The sequence below is a fragment of the Equus asinus genome, chromosome 8, assembly GCF_041296235.1.
Source record: "Equus asinus isolate D_3611 breed Donkey chromosome 8, EquAss-T2T_v2, whole genome shotgun sequence".
NCBI classification, from domain to species: domain Eukaryota; kingdom Metazoa; phylum Chordata; class Mammalia; order Perissodactyla; family Equidae; genus Equus; species Equus asinus.
The window spans coordinates 69,829,620-69,848,811 of record NC_091797.1 but is presented as its reverse complement, the minus strand read 5'-3'; the positions used below and the strand labels follow the sequence as shown (position 1 = coordinate 69,848,811).

At 53.8% G+C, this 19,192-nt stretch overlaps 1 protein-coding gene and 1 long non-coding RNA gene across 4 annotated transcripts in view; one reads left to right on the top strand and one right to left on the bottom strand.

Moving 5' to 3' along the window:
- Nucleotides 1-1,575: 1,575 nt before the first annotated feature.
- LOC106843867 (uncharacterized) lies at nt 1,576-17,211 on the bottom strand. The gene is made up of 5 exons (XR_011505286.1): nt 16,821-17,211; nt 16,502-16,734; nt 9,451-9,638; nt 5,221-5,309; nt 1,576-3,417 (listed from the first exon to the last, which is right to left on the bottom strand). It is a non-coding gene; the product is annotated as an uncharacterized lncRNA (long non-coding RNA).
- Nucleotides 15,892-19,192, top strand: part of ULK1 (unc-51 like autophagy activating kinase 1) — a 24,465-nt gene continuing 21,164 nt past the window's right edge. Inside the window, exons 1-4 of one of the 3 annotated variants that reach the window (XM_070515822.1) lie at nt 16,190-16,235; nt 16,565-16,657; nt 16,739-16,780; nt 18,557-18,590. In XM_070515822.1, coding sequence (XP_070371923.1) covers nt 16,749-16,780; nt 18,557-18,590 — 66 coding nt within the window. In that variant the 5' untranslated portion in view covers nt 16,190-16,235; nt 16,565-16,657; nt 16,739-16,748. Of the gene's footprint in view, nt 16,236-16,564; nt 16,658-16,738; nt 16,781-18,556; nt 18,591-19,192 lie in introns of all 3 variants that reach the window. The other 2 variants (XM_044776090.2, XM_070515821.1) reach the window with 2 other exon arrangements.

The following is a 19,192-nucleotide window of genomic DNA, read 5'->3' as shown; positions in this document are numbered from 1 at the left end:
AATATTTTTTAGTTACAGTTATTTTGTAATACTTTGTCCTGTAACTTTATACTGGAATTACAAGTGACTTCCCTGTGCCGTCACAGTGGTCGAGGGTCCGGTGTCCATCTCTGTATTTGCCTCTGCCAGTGGGTTCCATACTTTCTTAGGCTGATGTTTCTTCTGCACTGTGATGCTGTTTCATAGAGCTCAGAAACAAGCAAAACTGAAAGATACAATGTCTACAGGTGTGTATACACCTAGACAAACACGTTTACATGTTCTATATGCGCTAGGACTGTTTTGCAAAAGCCAGAGGATGATGCAACTCATGGGTGAATCTTACAGACATGATGCTTCCTGAGAGAAGTGACACACGAAGAGCGAGTGCTGTGATCCATCTTCGTAAAGTTCAAGGACAGGCAACACCGACCTGTGGAGAAAGAGGCCAGGATAGTGGCTCTGTTGTCGGGAGTGACGGGCACTGAGAGCTTTCTGGGCTGCAGGACAGCCCTGCGTGTTGAGCTGGGCGGCAGTTACATGGGTGCAAACATTTGCAAAAATGAATCACCCATACCCTAGGATTAGTGCACTAACTGCGTGTAAGGTACGCCTCAAAGTTAAAGCCCACGAATGATGAAGACGAAATTCAGGCACGGGGGAGCTCTGACTCGGGAGCTGAGAGGACGGAACAGGAAGGAAGAGATGGAAATGGGAACTGCCAGGAATGTCGCAGTTCTTCGTCTGGGTGGTGGTTTCAGGTTGATTCTGGTCTAATCATGCCGCCCCTATGCGCCACATGCATTATTTTATGTGTAGTCAATAGTAGTGAAGGGGCTGCCCCGTGGCCGAGTGGTTAAGTTCGTGTGCTCCACTTCCGTGGCCCAGGGTTTCACCGGTTTGGATCCTGGGCTTGGACATGGTGCCGCTCGTCAGGCCATGCTGGGGCAGCATCCCACACAGCACAACCAGAGGGACCCCCCAACTAGAACATACAACTATGTACTGGGGGGCTTTGGGGAGAAGAAGGAAGAAAAACAGTAGTGAGGATTTTTAAAGTAGGCGTATAGGGACATCCAACAACAGCGAGCGCTTTTCTCCCTTATTTCTCATGCGGTGTTTCTGACCCCAAGGACATTTTCAAGCTTAGGAAAGAAGAGAAAGCAGTTTGATGAGCAGCCACTTACACAGCACCTGGGCTTGGTTATTGTAGGCATCTGCCTATTGCTTCATTTATTTTCGTCTTTGCTGAAGTAATTTCATGGTGAAGTACAGACATCATGACATCTTACTCCTAAGCACTTTGTACTTCTCTCTAGGAATAAGGACATTTTAATGTGTCAATTGTATCTCAATAAAAAAAGAATAAGGTCCTGTTCCTACATGACAGCCACAGCAACGTCATTGTCACACTTGACAAAATTAACAATAAAGCCCTAATGTCATTTCATACCGTCCATATTCAACGTGCCCCCTTCTGCCCCCAAGTGTCTCTAAGGTAGATTTGCTCAAACGAGGACCCAATCCAGAACCACATGTTACATTTGTAAATCTCTTTCATTTTTTTAAATGCCCTTTATTTTTTAATTTTTTTTTCCACGGAAGACTGGCCCTGAGCTAACATCTGTGCCCATCTTCCTCTACTTTATATGTGGGACGCCTGCCACAGCATGGCTTGCCAAGAGGTGCTGTGTCCGCACCCGGGATCTGAACTAACCCGGGCCGCTGAAGCGGAACATGCGAACTTAACTGCTGTGCCACCGGGCCGGCCCCTACAACAGATCCCCTGTTTTTTCCCATGCCTTTAACGTGATGACCAGCCAGGACCAGTTGTCCTGTGACAGGTGCTTTAAACGAACAAAGCAGCCCAGGGTGGGACGATGGGGGATAGCTGGGCAAGCGGCCTTTGGTGCGGGCAGTCAGGGACGCTGCTCGGAGGAGGGGACATCGGGGCTGAATCCTGAAGGGCACCAAAGAGCCAGCCACACAAAGTTCCAGGGGGAGAGTGTGCCCAGCAGGAGCGAGGAGCAGCGCAGAGACCGGTGTGGGTGGCGGGTGAGCCGGTGGAGGCGTTAACTGGGGTGCCAGGGAGGCTGGTGAGAGCCAGAGCATGAACAAGCTGAGTGAATGAATGAACAAATGCACACAAACATTCCTGTTAGGTGACCGCCTGAGTCTGTGAGTCATTCCTTGGGCACTGTTCATCATGTATGGTCAGCTCCTTCAGTCCTTCAGTCCTCGTGACACCATTTCCTGACTGTGCCCGTCAGGATGCAGGTTTGTTCCCAGCTCCGCTACGCGGTCATTACAGGATTGGCTGGAGCTCTCAGGGGACAGGCTCCAATGTCTGGCCGTCTCAGACGCTGCCACACCAGGGGCACACGGCTCAGGAGGAGCTGCGAGGAGCTCCATCCCGGGGACCGCACACCCTGCTCCTGCTCAGTGCACGGCTCCTGCCCACGAGGCACCCAGAACCTAGGAGGCTGGAAATATCCCAGTAGCATTGTGGCCCCATCTTACAGGTGAGGAAGCCAATTAAAAAAGGATAAAAGTCAGTTGCCACAAAGGCCGGGAGAGTTGGCCCCAGAGAACGTGCGCACTTTGATGACCAGGCTGCAGGCTGAGGATGAGGTTGGGTGCGGTGGGTGTGGCTGCTCAGAGAGCCTGCGCCCCGCCCCATGACACAGGCCAGAGGAGTTCTGCCCTCTGTCTCAGGAGGCTGGAATCTGCTTCCGACACTGGCTCCCCAGCCTGGAGGCTCCCCAGGTTCCTGGGGAGGCTGTGCAGTGGGTGCCCGAGGCCACAGACCAGGAGCCACGAGGCCTTGGCCCAGGGCCGGGGGAGTTATCTCATTCCCCAGCCTCTGTTTTTGCCCCTGAAATGATTGTCCTGCCCATTCTCTGTGGCCCCCACACCCAGACCAACGAATGGGCAGGCCAGGCTCGGGGCCCTGGAGGCAGATCTCTTCAGGCTGCCTCTGGTCCTCTGGCTTCCCCCAGGGTTGGCCAATCAGAGGCACAAGAGGGAGATGAGAGGGCGGGGGTGGGGGAGGGGGCACTTAGTCCCCCTTCCCTCCGCCCTCCCAGCTGTGAGATCTACAGCCACAGCTCCTGCCTGGCCCCCACCCCCTTCCCACCCCCTTCCCCACTTGCTTCCCACCACCACAGGCCTTGCAAGGTCGCCGCTCCTCACACACAGCTGTGTGAGGGCCCCTTCATCAACGCCCACCCAGCGAAACCCTTCTGAGTGGAATTCTGTGTCCTGCCGGGATGCTGGCTGATGTAGAGGTAATAACAATGCTTACATCATCGGGTCTGGAGGTTAGAGCCATGTGACCATTCACACAGCAAGTACCAACTGAGGGCTTCCAGAGGGCAGGTACCAATTTAGGTTCTGGAAAATCCCTTCCATCGTGGAGTTTAGATGGTGGTAGGTGCCCTGGAGGAAAATAAGACAAGGAAGTGGTATCGATGTGCCAGGGGAGGTCACAATTCTAAATCGGTAGGTCAGAACCTGAGGGAGAGGGGAAGCTGGGGAGATCCGGGGGAGGACAGGTCCCTCCCGGCACGCACACAGCAAATGCAAAGGCCCTGGGACAGGAGCATGCCTCTTGTGTCCAGGAAGAGCTTGAGGCAGGACAGGGAGGCACACAGTGTCCAGCTTGGAGCATGGGCTCCTATGCTGAGTGAAGGGGGAACCACTCACCCCGCCTTGGGTTTTTAAAGAACTGTGGCCTCCAGAGACAGAAGACTGTGGTGGAAACCAGCTAGAGGCTGGGGATGGAACCCAGGAGGGCAACACTGGTGGCAGAAACCAGCGTCTCCCACCTGCATAGGTGCTGTACTGGGCTGAATAGTGTCCCCCAAAACTCATGTCCACCTGGAACCTCAGAATGTGACTTTATTTGGAAATAGAGCCTTTGCAGATGTACTTAGTTGAGGTCATACTGATTAGGGTGGGCCCTAAATCCAGTGACAAGTGTCCATATAGGAAGAGGAGAGGACACAGACACAGAGGGAAGGCAGTCATGTGAAGACAGAGGCAGAGATTGGAGTGATGTGGCCACAAGCCAGCAAGCGCCAGGAACCCTCAGAAGCTGGAAGAGACAAGGAAGTCTCCTCCACTAGAACCTTCAGAGGGAGCACAGTCCCAGCCACACCTCAATCTTGGACTTCTGGCCTCCTGACCCAGAGAGAAGAAATTGCTAGGAGCTGGCCCCGTGGCCAAGTGGTTAAGTTCGTGCACTCGGCTGCAGGCGGCCCAGTGTTTCGTTAGTTCGAATCCTGGGCGTGGACATGGCACTGCTCATCAAACCACGCTGAGGCAGCGTCCCAGGTGCCACAACTAGAAGGACCCACAACGAAGAATATACAACTATGTACTGGGGGGCTTTGGGAAGAAAAAGAAAATCTTTAAAAAAAAAAAAGAAAAAGAAATTGCTATTGTTCTCAGCCTCCCAGTTTGTGATAAGTTGTTACGGCAGCCCCAGCAAAGTAACACAAGTGGTGAGAAGGGACAGGATTCTGGATCTGTTCTGAAGATGGAACCAGCAGCATTTCCAGATGTAGAAAGGGTGGGTCAAGGATGCCTGCGAGTTTCTGGCCTGAGTAGCACCTAGGAGGGAGCTGGCCCCCGGAGATGGGGAAACATGCAGTGAAGGTGACCCCGAGTTGCCAGGCGGCCAAGCCTGTCACGAGACCAGCAGGAAAGCAGCCGAGATGCCCCCGGGCTGGGGCTGCCCAAGCAGAGGTCCCTGCCTCTCCCACTTCCCCAGCCCCATCCCCAGCAAGACTGCTCTGCTCTAAGCCCCTTGGTGGGCAGAAGGGAGTTGTCCGCAGATAGGCTGAGGCCCACCCTAAGCGCAGAGGGCGGGGCCTGGAGCTGGGGACCAGCGAGGGGCAGGCGGAGAGCAGCCCTTCTCTGCACGAGGCCTCCTGGGCCTTCTCCTGCTCCCCAGAGAGGAACCCCGGGGCCTTTGCACTGGCTGGTCCCTTGGCCTGAGTCCTGTACCCATGGGCGCTTTGACCCTGCCCTGGCCAGGTCCCCTCTCCCCACAGGTGGTTCCCTCACCTGTAAAACAGAATGATGGTTCATAGTAGCATTTTTCATAATAGCCAAAGTTAGAAAAAAAACCAAATGTCCATCAACTGATGGATAGAAAAATGGTGTATCCACACAATGGAATAGTATTTAGCAATGAAAAGGGATGGACTACCAATAGGTGCTACGACGTAGACGAACCTTAAAAACAGGAGGTTCAGTGAAAGGAGCCAGACAAAGGTCACACAGCGTATGACTCCATTCATACGAAATGTCCGGAACAGGCACACCTGGAGATACAGGGAGCAGATTAGGGTTGCAGGGGCTGGGGGTTTGGGAGTGCCTGTTATTGGGCAGGGGGCTTCTTTTCGGGATGATGAGAATGTTCTGGCATTAGATACTGGTGATGGTGACCCAACCCTGTGAATATACTTAGAACCACTGAAGTGTTTTGTTTTTTTTTTTTTTTAAGGAAGATTAGCCCTGAGTTAACATCTGCTGCCAATCCTCCTCTTTTTGCTGAGGAAGACTGGCCCTGAGCTAACATCCGTGCCCATCTTCCTCCACTTTATATGTGGGACGCCTACCACAGCATGGCTTGCCAAGCGGCGCCGTGTCTGCACCCAGGATCCAAACCAGCGAGCCCCAGGCCACCGGAGCGGAATGTGCGCACTTAACCGCTGCGCCACCGGGCCGGCCCCTGAAGTGTATACTTTAAAGTCATGAATTTTATGGTATGTGAATTATAACAGAAATTTTTTTTTTTAGCTAAAAACAAATGGAGTACTGTTTGACCCGCCTACCTCTGTGGTGACTGGAAAAGCAGCCTGGGGTGGGGACATGTGAGGTGTCTGGGGGGTCACCCCACTTGTCACAGGCACTTCACTCACTCAGGCTAGGCTGTTGCATGCGGATGCTGGGCTCACAGTGGAGCTCCAAGACGTGCAAGTGTGTGTTTCTGAGCCGTCAGGCCTCAACTTTCTCCTCTGTAAAATGGGGGAGTCATAGTGCCACCTGCGGGGGTGTGGCGAGGAGGAAGTAGGCAGTTTCTGTGGAGCACCTAGGGCAGAGCCTGAATAGAGTTCTCAGTCATTTCCCAGGCCCCTTCGAGCCCCTCTCCCCAAACCAGAACCCCCTGAAGACCTTTCTTGGGTTTTTTGCGTGCAATTCACCTGAGACAAAATTATCCATTTTATTTCTTTTTAAAGATTGGCACCTGGGGGCCGGCCCCGTCATGCAGCCGTTAAGTTCACGTGTTCTGCTTCAGCGGCCCAGGGTTCACCGGTTCGGATCCCAGGTGCCGACTTACTCACCGCTCATCAAGCCATGCTGTGTCAGGCATCCCACATATAAAGTAGAGGAAGATGGGCACAGATGTTAGCTCAGGGCCAGTCTTCCCCAGCAAAAAGAGGAGGATTGGCAGTAGATGTTAGCTCAGGGCTAATCTTCCTAAAAAAAAATTAAATAAATAAATAAAAAATAAAGATTGGCACCTGAATTAATATCTGTTGCCAATCTTCCTTTTTTTTCTTCTTTTCCCCAAAGCCCCCCAGTACATAGTTGTATGTTTTAGTTGTAGGTCCCTCTGGTTGTGGCATGTGGGATGCCATCTCAGCATGGCTTGATGAGTGGTGCCGTGTCCGGCCCAGGATCTGAACCAGTGAAACCCTGGGCCACAGAAGCGGAGCGCATGAACTCAACCACTTGGCCACAGGGCTGACCCCCAAAATTATTCATTTTAAAGCAAACAATTCAGAGGCATTTAGCACATTCACAGTGTCATACAACCACCATGTGTATCCAGCCCTGGGAACCACCAACCTCTCTGTCTCTGAGAGTTTACCTGTTCACGATATTTCATACAAAGGGGCCATGCTATGTATGACTTTTGACTTGCCATTGTTGTAGGCTGCCAGCGTATGAGAAAATAAAAACATGTCTCCACGTGGTTATACAAATTGTCCTTTCTAAAAATTCTAGCCAAACTTCAGATGCGTTATTTGGAGAATCATGGTACCCTGTTATCACCAGCTTGGACTTATTTTATTTATAATATGAAAATCTATGAATGCCCCAACCTGCTCAAGAACTGTCCCCCTATCCTTTCTTTTTTCTTTTTTCGAGGAAGATTAGCCCTGAGCTAACCTTTACTGCCAATCCTCCTCTTTTTGCTGAGGAAGACTGGCCCTGAGCTAACGTCCGTACCCATCTTCCTCTACTTTCTATGTGGGACACCTACCACAGCATGGCTTGACGAGTGGTGCCATGTCCGCACCTGGGATCCGAACCAGCGAACCCCGGGCCGCCAAAGCAGAACGTGCGAACTTAACTGCTGCACCACCGGGCCGGCCCCTGGATGAGCTTAATCCTAACCACCTTGGAGAGGATGAGCAGAGGTGGGTGAATATACGGATGTAACTGCCTCTCTCATCCAAGTTCACAGACCCCTGATCGCGCTCGTTGGTCCACAGACCCCCATGGTTAGAGAGTGACGGTTTGGGCGGGAAGGGACGTCTTTAGATGGAATGGTGGTCAAGGAAAGCCTTTTGAGGAGGTGACTTTGGGGCTGAAACCAGCGTTTTGACCTAGAGCCAGTCAGCACAAAGATGTGACGCTGGGACGGGAGGAGCTGGCGGTTGGAGGGATGGAGAGGGAGGAAGATGGCGCTGCTCCGAGGAGCATTGCTGATACAGGAGACAGTGAGACTGTTATGGGGTCCTGGGGTGGTCCCGGCGCCAGAGGACTGTGGCTTGGACCAGGGGGTAGCTGGTGGGTGGAACTGGAGGAAGGAGAGGAAGGCAGGTTGCAATGGGAAGGCGCGAGGCGATGTCATCTGGAGACAGGCCTGGGTGCCACTTGAGACCAGGAGAAAAGAGGGAAAACAGGTTTGCCAGGCTTGGAAAGCAGGATATTGAGATTCTGGAGTTGGGGCCCAGAGGCTCGGAGGGGAGCCCTGAGGAACTCTGAGGAAGCCCAGGCCCTGGTCCCCGCCCCCGGCTCTGTGGTGACCCAGCCTGGACGGGCTTCTCATGCCTTTAGGATGTCCTGCAAGGCTCGTGACTGTCTGTCGTCCATCAGTGAGGCAGCTACTGTCCACGACAGGCTGAGTCACCCACCTGGCAGGTGCAGAGGCTTTAGGGCACCCTCAAATGACTTCTGCAGGAGCCAGTCTGGCTGGCTGGAGGCCTCGGCCAGCTTGGGCCTCACTCAGAAGCTGCTGAAGTTCAAGTGCTGGAGCCCCTGGGGCTGGGAAGACGCTGGAGGAAGTCGGGGCCGCTGGACCTGGCAGTCACTCACCCCTCCTCCCTCCAGGCCCTCAAGGAGGGCTTCCTCCTTCACCTGCCCCTGGACATTGGCACCTGATGTGCCTCTTAGGGCCACGCCCACCAGCTCTGCACCCCTGGGCATGGTGGGAGGCCCCTACCCAGCAGTGGTCACTCCCCATCCCTCCTCCTCCAGCCCCTGCCAACTGCCAACCTACTTCTGTCTCCATGGATTTGCCTAGTCTGGACATTTCGTGTAAGTGGAATCATACAAGATGTGTCCTTTTGTGTCTGGCTTATTTTGCTCCACAGAATGTTTTCCAGGTTCATCCACGCTGCAGTGTGTGTCAGTGCCTCTACTTAAATCAACTTTGTTAAGGTAAAATTCACACACAATTCAATGCACACACTTTAAGAGTAGAGTTCAGGGGCAGCCCCGTGGCCTCGCGGTTAAGTTCGCGCGCTCCGCTTCAGTGGCCCAGGGTTTCACCGGTTTGGATCCTGGGCACGGATATGGCACGGCTCATCAAGCCATGCTGAGGCGGCGTCCCACATGCCACAACTAGAAGGACCCACAACTAAAAATATACAACTATGTACCGGGAGGCTTTGGGGAGAAAAAGGAAAAATAAAATCTTAAAAAAAAATAAGAGTACAGTTCAGTGAGTTTGGACCAATGTATAGGCCCAGGCGCCTGTCCCCACAGCACTATAGAACATTTCTGTCACCCCCAAAGTCCCCTCCTGTCCTGCCACGGTCAATCCCCACCCCAGGCAACAACCAGTGAGCTAATTGCCTCAAGGGTGGACTCAAGGGTGGGTTTGCAAGCATTTAACAGTTTTTCCAAATTGTTCTTTCTCCTTTTGTTATGCTAAGGAGATGCAATCACCAACCACTCTGAACCAGAGGAGCCTCTCCACGAGAGCGGTGCCTGGACCTCTGCCTCATTTTTCACGCTAAGATCTCTCCCGGAGCTTAGGCCTTATTACTGTGACCTGCAGTGTATGTGGAGGCACGTCTTCCAGCTGAGCCTGCACAAGTGAATGCCCACTTCTCCCTTTTGAATGTTCATTTCCCATCCCAAATAAATGTCCTTGCTTCCCATTGTTCAGGGACACCATGACTTGGGAAATGATTCCTCGTGGTCTCCTATTTGCCGCAAACGTACCTTACTTTGCGAGACGACTCCTCCTGGTGGAGAGTCTGATGTCGCTCTCCAGGAGGGAACCCGCCTCGCTTTGGGGAACATACCCAGAGTGAATCCCGCACAGGCAGAACCTGCAGCAGGGTCTTTGTGTCTGCTTCCTCCACTTTGCATGAAGGGCTGAGAGGTCCCTTTGATTTCGAGGGAGCGTTCTAAAAAATAAAAATGGCAAGTAATAGGATATATTGGAGAATATGAGGAAGCCATTTGGTGTAAACCTAACTCAGCCTGACCTTGTCTTTCCAAAAGGGCCTGACCGTGACTGTTGAGCATGCATTGTATATCTGCTTTAGATATTCCCTATGGCAAGAGCAAAGGCCCTTGAGATAAAGGTGCAACTTCCCTCCCTCTGCCAACGTTGGCATTTCTTTAAGGATTAAGCATCTTTCCTTAGGCTAGGAACTGATTGCTGCGCTCACCTGTGACGGCCCAGCTCGAGACAATAGACTTGCCTCCTGCTACACCCTCCAAGATAGCAGACCCACTACCTGCTGTGTCCATCAAGCGCTGTGCCCTGCCGACAGGGCAATCTTGTGACTATTGTGGGAGGGACATTTCAATCATATGTGAAACGTCCTGTATGGGGGTATATAACCACTCTGTATACCTCACTTCTTCGGTGCCCTTTCTTCCTTTGGGAAGAAAGGCCCCAGGCCATGGTCCTCAGATTTCAGCTCAGAATAAACTCACCCAAATTTTCATTTATAGATTGGTTATGGATTATTTTCATCAACAGTTCCAACGTGTGGGGCTACCACAGTTTGTTTCTCCTTCCACATGTTGATGGAGCTTTGTATCCATCTCTGGGCTGTTACAAACATCTTCCATCTGTGATTTGGGTAAACACCCAGGAGTACGATTGCTGGGTTGAAGGTAAGTTCATGTTTACTGTTACAAAACCACGAGTTTTCCGTGCCTAGGGGGACACAGCAGAGCCCTTCCCTTGGGCTTGGGGCTGGAAGGGGCTGGCTGCCTGGCCAGGCCAGGTGGGGCCAGAAGCCACCCAGGATTGAAACCGGTCCAGAGCCTCCTTCTAACTGGACTCCTCAACTGTCACAGTCCCAACCTTCTGGGAGCCAGGAGGCAAATCCCCATCCCACCCCCTCCCTTTAAGCTCTGAAGAGCCTTAGAACCAATACTGGCTCCAAGGAAAAGGTGGGGCCCACCGCTCTTTTTGTTTAAACCAAGTCTGAAGCTCCTGAGACCCAGCCCTGGGCCCTGAGAAGCTTTGCCTAAAGTCCCTGGAGGAGGACAAAGACTTTTCCAGAATGAGATCAGGGGCTGACTTCACAGTGCCCGAGGCTGGAATTAGCTCGACCCTGAGGCAGGGAGGTGTGGGGTCATGTTCGAGAACTCCTCCTCAAGAGGCTGGCAGTGTACATTGTTCTACTCAATCCTCTTCATCATCAATCCCATTTTCTGGGCGAGATAACCAGACCAGAACCCAGGTGACTCCCCAGGCTCCACCCGGCGCGCCCACCCAGAGGGACCCGGGCAGGTTCAACCACTCAACTCTCAGTGGGCAGCCCGCCAAGGGGGTGTGGCTAGGGCTGGAGGAGGGGACCCCGTGCTGCCAGGAATGTTTCAGTTGCATTTGAGGAGCGGGTCAGCTCTGGGCACTGTGGACTGGGCTGATAGAGAGAGGAATGGAGAGGAATCCTAGGGTTTTGCTTGTATCTGCAACCACTGTGTGGAAAAATGATCCCAAACTTCCAAGGAGAGCAGCTTGCTCTTTCAGTGCCATCTCGGAGCATCAGTCAATAGGCCCACGAAAGGGTTACTTAGCAAGTTGAGGCCAGGTCAGCAAACTTGTTCTGCAGCGGGCCAGATGGTGAATATGGCTTTGCAGGCCACACAGCCAGTGTTGCCACTGCTCAGCTCTGCAAGTGCACCTTGAAAGCAGCCACAGACAATAAATAAGCAAGTGGCTGTGGCTGGACTTCAGTAAACTTTATTTACCAAAACAGGCAGTTAGTATCCAGAATACATAAAGAACTGTAACTCAACCCAGTTAAAAACTAGTCAGAGACCTTGACTAGACATGGCTTCAAAGGTAAACAAACGGCCGAGCGTGTGAGAAGATGCGCAACCTCTCGAGTCACTAGGGAAATGCAAACCAAACCACAGCGAGAAACCACTTCACACCCACTAGGATGGCTATTTAAAAAAAAAGCTGAAAATAACAAGTATTGGTGAGGAAGTGAAGAAATTGTGCACTGCTGGTGGGAATGTAAATTGGTACAGCTGCTGGGGAGAACAGTATGGAGGGTCCTCAAAAGATTAAACGTAGAATTACCATATGATCCAGCAATTCCACTTCTAGATATATATCCAGAATAATTGAAAGCAGGATTTTGGGGAGATATTTGCACCCCTATGTTCACTGCAGCATTATTCACAACATATAGCTTTCACAACAATAGCAAAAGCGTGGAAGAAACTCCAGTGTCCACCAATAGATGAGTGGATAAACAAAATGCTGCATATCCATATAGTGGAATATGATTCAGCCTTAAAAAAGAAGATAATTCTAGCACATGCTGCAACATGGATGGACCTTTTGGATATTATGCTGAGTGAAAAAAAGGACAAATACTGCATGATTTCACTTATATGAGGGACCCTAGAACGGTCAAATTCATGAAGTCAGAAAGTAGAGGGGCTGGCCCTGTGGCCACGTGGTTAAAGGTCCACACACTCCACTTTGGTGGCCCAGGTTCGCTGGTTCTGATCCCAGGCACAGACCTCCTCCACTCATCAGCCATGCTGTGGAGGGGTCCCACAGACAAAATAGAGGAAGATGGACATGGATGTTAGCTCAGGGCCAATCTTCCTCGGAAAAAAAAAAAAGGTTAAGATGGCAATTTTTAAGTTATGCGTATTTTACTACAATTAAGTAAAAAAGAAAAAAACCAAGTGCAGGGCTGGACTTGGCCCCTTAGACCGTGTTTTTGGATCCTTGATGCAAGGGCCCGCACCTGTCTGACTTGCTGTGGAGTACTGTTGGAAAGCTGGGTCTGTAATGTTCTCACCACGTTAACTTGCAAGTTTTTGTTAAGCAGAGGGCAAACGATTTCTCGAGGTAGAAAAGAGGATCAAAGGTTAAGGATTTGTCATGGAGGAAAACAACCCATTTTGTATCTGACCGACCAATCTTATTCTAACATTCTTCTTTTCAAATCTCTATAAATAACACATTCCTTAAATTCCACCCAGGAACCATCTCTACTGTCCTCTGGTTCCCTCCTTAATGGGTTAAATAATCCTCCAGCCCACATTTTTTCCATATTGGTAAAAGAGTTAGTTTTTAATTTTTTGAAAATTATGCTCAACACTACTGTAATCATGATGACACAAGAATGTGACCCTCCATCTGTTTTAGGGCACACAAACCACCCCACACCCCCAGCACCTGGGACAGACATTACTAATTGATCACAGAACCCTCAGAGTTCTCTGCTTAAGGCTCTGGGTAGCCACCACCAGCATCTGAAATGACACCCCTTGGCCATTCCTTCTACAGAAGGTGGCAGCAGCACTGCAGCCCTGGCTGGGTGGGCGGTGGCATCTCCATGGATGGTGGTGTGTTTTTCCTGTGTGTGTGTGGGTCTTTCTCTTCATCCAACCTCCTTTCAGCAAATCTCTTTACTGCCTGCTGGGCCTTGGGCTCAGTGCTAGAGGTCAGAGATGGACAGGACTCTGTCCTTGTCTTGGGAGGTTTGCAGACCTGGAGGACAAGGAGTGAGTGGTCCCGGCGGAGCCATATTGCCAGGTAGAAATCCCGGAGCTGTTACTTCCTAGCTGTGTGACTTTGGGCGAGTCACCTCAGTTCTCTCGCCCTCATTTTCTTCTCCCATTGTGTGAGAGTGACAATAGGAACCTACCTCCTAGGGTTGACATGGGCATAAGGGTTTCTTCCTATACAGAGTGTCGTGTGCACACAGCAAGTGCAGTTGATTCCAGCTATTCTCTGTACTTATGCTCTATAACGTCGCCACGGTCACGGGGCTGTCAATACTGAACTGTTGCTCCAGAGGTAATACGGGGTTGGGTTCCACCTGTGTCACATTTTTGTCAATTGTTCAGTACATAACCCCATTTTATGTTTCTGTTTAAAGACATCTTATTTAATCTATATTGTTGATTCATTAACACCAAACCTATGCCATCAGCTCTGTACCTCACGCCTAACAAAGGGCACCTGACACACGCATTTCCTCCATGGCACGTGGCAGCCTTCTCACGCTTAGGGACACTGGAGAGCACTTCAGCTCTACGCTTGGCGGCCATTTAAAACAGTGAAATCACCAACGAAAAGCACAAAAATGCACAAAATGTCACACTCACTAGACCACATGGGCCCTTGTTGACAGTAGGAGAGCTGACACAGGGGGATGGTCGCCTGGCTCACCCGTGGCTGGAAATGAGCACCTCAGGCGACTCAAGTTTTTCACCGCTCTGCACATGTTTGTGAATGACCACGCATGTGAGCATTGATTTGGGGTTTATGAAAAATTTAGCGAGTAGGCAAATTTGCAGATACAGAACCTGAATAAGGAGGATCGACTGCACACACTGGCGTTGGCAGTGTCCAACAGAGCAGGGCAGGGACCCGTGCAATCACTGAGAAGCCCAGGTGGGGGATTGGCCGCACCCAGCCTCCCGCTGCTGCCTCCTTCCAGGGCTCAGTAACCTTTTCCAAACGCAAATCCCATCTGCCCCTCCTGACTGCTGCCTGCTCACTTCTTGAGCGCAGAGTGAAGCCGTCCATCCCAGACTGGGCAGTGCTGGGCTGTGCAGTCCCCAGGCGTCGGGCCCCCTCCAGCAACCTTGGCCCCAGGGGCTGCCCCACCTGTTCTCTGCCCTCTCCTCGGTTGCGGTTTTACCACCGTTTGTACATTTACTGCCCCTCTTTCCCCCTACCCCCACTGCTGAACTGGAAGCTCCGAAAAGAGGGGACTTTCTTCCCGTGGCAACTCCAGGGGCCTGGGTGCAGTGGGTGTTGAAGAGACACCCATTGAGGGGTGGGGGAGGGGGAAGGGAATGCTACGGCTGACCACGTGGCACTGGGAGAGCTCTTCCTGGGAAAACAGGGTGGTGGGCCAGAAGGCTCCTTGCCCCTGCCGGCTCTCACTCTCACGGCCTCTGGCCCCCTTCCAGAGTAGCGAGCCTGCATGTCCTGGGGCCTGGAGGAGTGACTGGGTGCAGGGCTTCCCGGAGATCCTGAGTCTGTTCCTTCCAGAGCATCAGTCTGTGCAGCAGCTGGGCTGCTCAATTGAGGCAGTGGGGAGGGCCCTGGCCAGAGAGCCTTTTCGAAGCCTGCTGCACCCACCCAGGGCTGTTACTGAAGGCTGGGGGTGGCAGGAGGGGGATTGTTTAGAATTCTGCATTTGCCACAGCAATGCTTGAAAATGATAAGAAAATTCACACTAGTACTCACGGTATACAGTGAAAAGGACTGACTCTCCCAAAGCAACCACTTGGTTCTCCTGTGAATGAGAATCATGGCTCTTTCTCTTACTGTCTGTGTGACTTTTGTCACATTACCAGCTTCACTAGGCCTCAGTTTTCTCATCCGTAAAATGGGGATACAATAGCAAGTACCTCATGGAATCGCTGTGAGGAGTAATGAGTTAATAAACGGAAAGACCACTGCATACGGTAAGCAATGGGTGAGCTGTTATAATTACACTATATGCTGTGGACGCATACATAATATAGCACTGCGTGGCAACTGAGTATACACATACGTAACCCTATATACACACGTAGGTATTGTACGCACACACCCCTCCAGTGACTTTCTAAAATGACAAATTGTAGCCTAGTTCACTGTTTTGCACCTTGCTTTCACTTAATTATAAACTTTGGAGCACTTTCCCTCCGATCACATACATATTTAACTGTCTCTAAGAATCTGCTGTTTATTACTCCATAGAAAGGAGGCACCAAGATTTGTGTAACCTTTCCTTTCTGATGGACTTGTGGGCTATTTCCTAGGTTTTGGTGCAATTCGGGGGACAAGTGTTACTATCAAACGCAGTTTTAAATACATAACCGCTAACGCAGCCGTTCTTTTTCTAAGCATTTATCCTATCCAGTCCCCAGCCCTGGGGTACACACGCCACGCCCCAGGTATTAATGGCGGCTATGGCAACTGTGCATCCCCGGGACGCGCCGACAAGTGACGTGCGGCGAGGCTGCGGCGGGAGAACCGGCTGGGGAGCGAGCCCCGGCCAGCCCGTCTCCCCCGGTCACCCAAGGGGGCGGGCCCGCCGCAGGCCCCGCCCCCGACAGGCCCCGCCCCGCCGCCCCGCCACCCACTAAGCGCGGCCGCTCCCAGGCCCCGCCCCCCGGCCCCGCCCCTCCGGCCTGGCCCGCCCCCGCCCGGCGCGCACTGCGCCTGCGCCGGCGTCTCAGGCTCCGGGGCCCGGCGGCCGCGGCTCTTTTGTTTCCTCGCCGGAGCTCGATTCGGATCCCGAGTCCGAGTCCGACCCGGGTCGGGATCGGAATCGCGGTCGGATTCGGAGCCGGAGCCGGATCAGCAGCCTGGGCGGGAGCGGGCCGGGCCTGCCGATGGCGCGCGCCCCCCGCCCGCCGCCCCCGGCCCGCGCCGCCTGAGCCCGCCCGCCCGCGCCATGGAGCCCGGCCGCGGCGGCCTGGAGGCCGTGGGCAAGTTCGAGTTCTCGCGCAAGGACCTGATCGGGCACGGCGCCTTCGCCGTGGTCTTCAAGGGGCGCCACCGCGAGGTGAGGGGCCCGCGGGCCGCACGCAGCCCCGGCGAGGGGCCCCGCGTCCCCGCCGCCGGGGACCCCTGAGCCCCTGGGACACCTACACCTCCCCGGGAGCCCCCTCATCTCCAGAGGACCCCTTCATCCCCCCAGGGACCCACTCCCCCCTCCGCCGGGAGCCTCCCATCCCCAGGGACCCCCATCCCCCGGGAGCTCACCCCTCTACCCCAGGGTCCCCCGCATCCCCCGGGCGACCCCCACCGCCGGGACCGCCAGGTGCTTACCTGGCCTGGGGCGGCCTTCGAGAGGTTCCCGGCCCCTGAGGAACGTGGGCACTTGGTTTTCAGAAGCACGACCTGGAGGTCGCGGTCAAGTGCATTAACAAGAAGAACCTCGCCAAGTCCCAGACGCTGCTGGGGAAGGAAATCAAGATCCTCAAGGTGAGCGGGCTTTGGAAGCAGCGGGGGAGAGCGTGGTGGGTGAGCTGCCTCACTCACAGGAAACTTGGGTTTCTGTCCTAGGAATTGAAACATGAAAACATCGTGGCTTTGTATGACTTCCAGGTAAGGCTGGGGCTGGTGTGGTGGGCGGGGGGTGCGTTACCCTCGCAGGCTGGCCTGGAACAGCGTCAGGCCCTGGGGGCTTGGATCCCAGGCTAGCCAGGTCCTGGAGACCCTGCTGGTCGTGGGCTGTTCCAGTCCTAGTCCCACGTCTCTGTTGGAGGAAGGAGCTGGGCCTCCCCGTGTGTAGACCGGTGTCTGGCCTGCACAGCTGCAAGGCCTGACAGACCCTGGAGACCCCATCCTCAGCCTAGTGTGGGGGCCTGGGCGCCTCTGGGCATGTTGGGAGAGTTCCCACCTTTCCTGCTGCCTGACTGCCACCGGCACCAGCAGTGGACGCAGGCCAGGCTGAGTTACTCTGACCACCAAGTGAGTGAGGTCTGGCTGTAGCGTGACCCCCAGGGTGTCTGACCCAGTGGTCCCCCGTGAGTCCTGTCTCCAGTGCAGGCCCGGGGTAGTTCTGGCTGCCTGGCCCACCTGTCTGGGCTGGATGATTGTTTGTTGACGTTGCTCCAGCGGCTTGGCATTGGCCGGCCTTTCCCTGCGTCAGACTTGGGGGAGGGGCTGACGGAGACTCCTTCTTGCTGGCAGTCGGGGCTGGCCACCCCCGGCAGGAGGCCGTCGCCTGTCTGATGAGGCCACTTTAGGCCTAGGCCGTGGCCAGCGTCCCCCACTGCCCTCAGGGCCCTGGGCCCGGCCGTGGGGCCCAGTCTTGGCGAGGGTCCGGGACCCTGGCTGCCCAGTTTGGGGACTTGGGAACCTGAGGCGGCAGATCTGTGGGCCAAAGTGCTGACTAATGGTTTTGAAACCTGTTTACCGAGGCCACGGGACCAGCCCCTGGCTGAGGGGAAGTTCCCGGCCCGGCTGTCTGTGTTTTGGTGGCCTCCTCCCCTGTCCGTTCCCTCCCCCGTCAGAACTGGGCTGAGGCATGACATGAGGTGATTTGGGCAGGGCCCAGGTCAGTAGGCAGCGAATACTTGGAAGCCAGGCAGGAGACACTGTGTCTTGGGGCCAAGAGGGCAGCCGCCTCCCCGCCCCCATCCTCCCCTCCCCTCTTCTCCCGTGTCCCTCCTCCTCCCCTTGTCTGTCCCAGCCACACACCTGGTTGCGGGCAGTGCCGCTTCCTCCGGGGTTGGCAGCCCTGCAGCTTCCCCTCCTCTGAGGACTGCTTAGAGGCCAGCGTGGCCTCTCCCCTCCAGGGGCCAGGCACCTCCGCTGGGGCTCAGGTGCTGGGTGGTTCCCTGAGTCCTTAGACTCCTGTCTGAGACACACGCGGGACCCAGGAAACATGGCTTTTAAAAATAGGTAGTAAATGATTTGGCTCAAAAAAGGGAAATAGTACATAAGGGGACGAGGAAAAAGGTAGTTCTCCTGTCCCTGTCCCAGTGGAGCTCCACTGTCACCTAGAGGCACCCACACCCCTGCTGGTTGTTTCTGCCTCTCTCTGGGGACAGGGACACATTCTCACGTACTCTTCGCCACACCATCCACTGTTCTGCACTGTGGCTTTTTTCACTTAAGCGTGTTTCTTGGAGAGGTTCCGTGTCACCTCATATAACTGTCTCAATCCACATGTCAGAAATTACACTCCTCTCCTCCCAAGAAAATTACCTCCCGATTCCCTCTTCAAGGTTACCACCTCCAAGCACAGTGGTCCAGAGCCCAGACTCTGAAGCTAAACAACCTGGTTCCAGTCCTGGCTTTGCCGCTTAAACTAGCTGTGTGTCCTTGGGCAAATGTCTTAATCTCTCTGTGCCTCCTTCTCCCTCTGTAAAACAGAGACCATGGAACTGTTTGGTTGAGACTGGTCATGGTAAGCACTGTGTGAGTGCTGGCTGCTATTGCCTTTGTGGCTGTGGGTGTTACCTGGAGCTGTGGTGTTCCTTTGTCCCATGTTCCATGGCTGACCTCGTCAACCCCCCACAGAGGGACAGGTGGTTGTTCTGGGATTCAGACACATCAGCAGTGTGGTCCTGACTGTCCTGGCACTCACCTTTGCCATGTGTGCATCTGCAGGGTGGGTTCCTAGAAGGAGAGCCCCTGGGGAAGAGGCACGGGCCTTCCTTGGGGCAGTTGCTGTGTCGTGGTCCATGGAGGCTGGACGGCGGCCTCCCAGCGGCGCTGCCCTCAGGAGGGACTGTCTGCCCACAGCCTGGCCAGGAGGTGGGGTCTCAGCCTGTCATCTGGGCCTGAGTGAGGGGTGGAAAATGGCATCTTTTATGGTTTTGGTTTTTGCTTATTCTCAGTGTGGCTCAGCCTCTCTCCGTGTGCGTGAGTATTGCAGGTGCCTCCTGCCCTAGGCGCGTGTTCCCCTTGGTCTTGCTTACTGAGGCTGGATGGCACTGTGCTTACTGGCGTGGGCTCTGAGCCAGCTCCCCCATCAACTTACCTGTGTGACTTTGGGCAGATTACGCA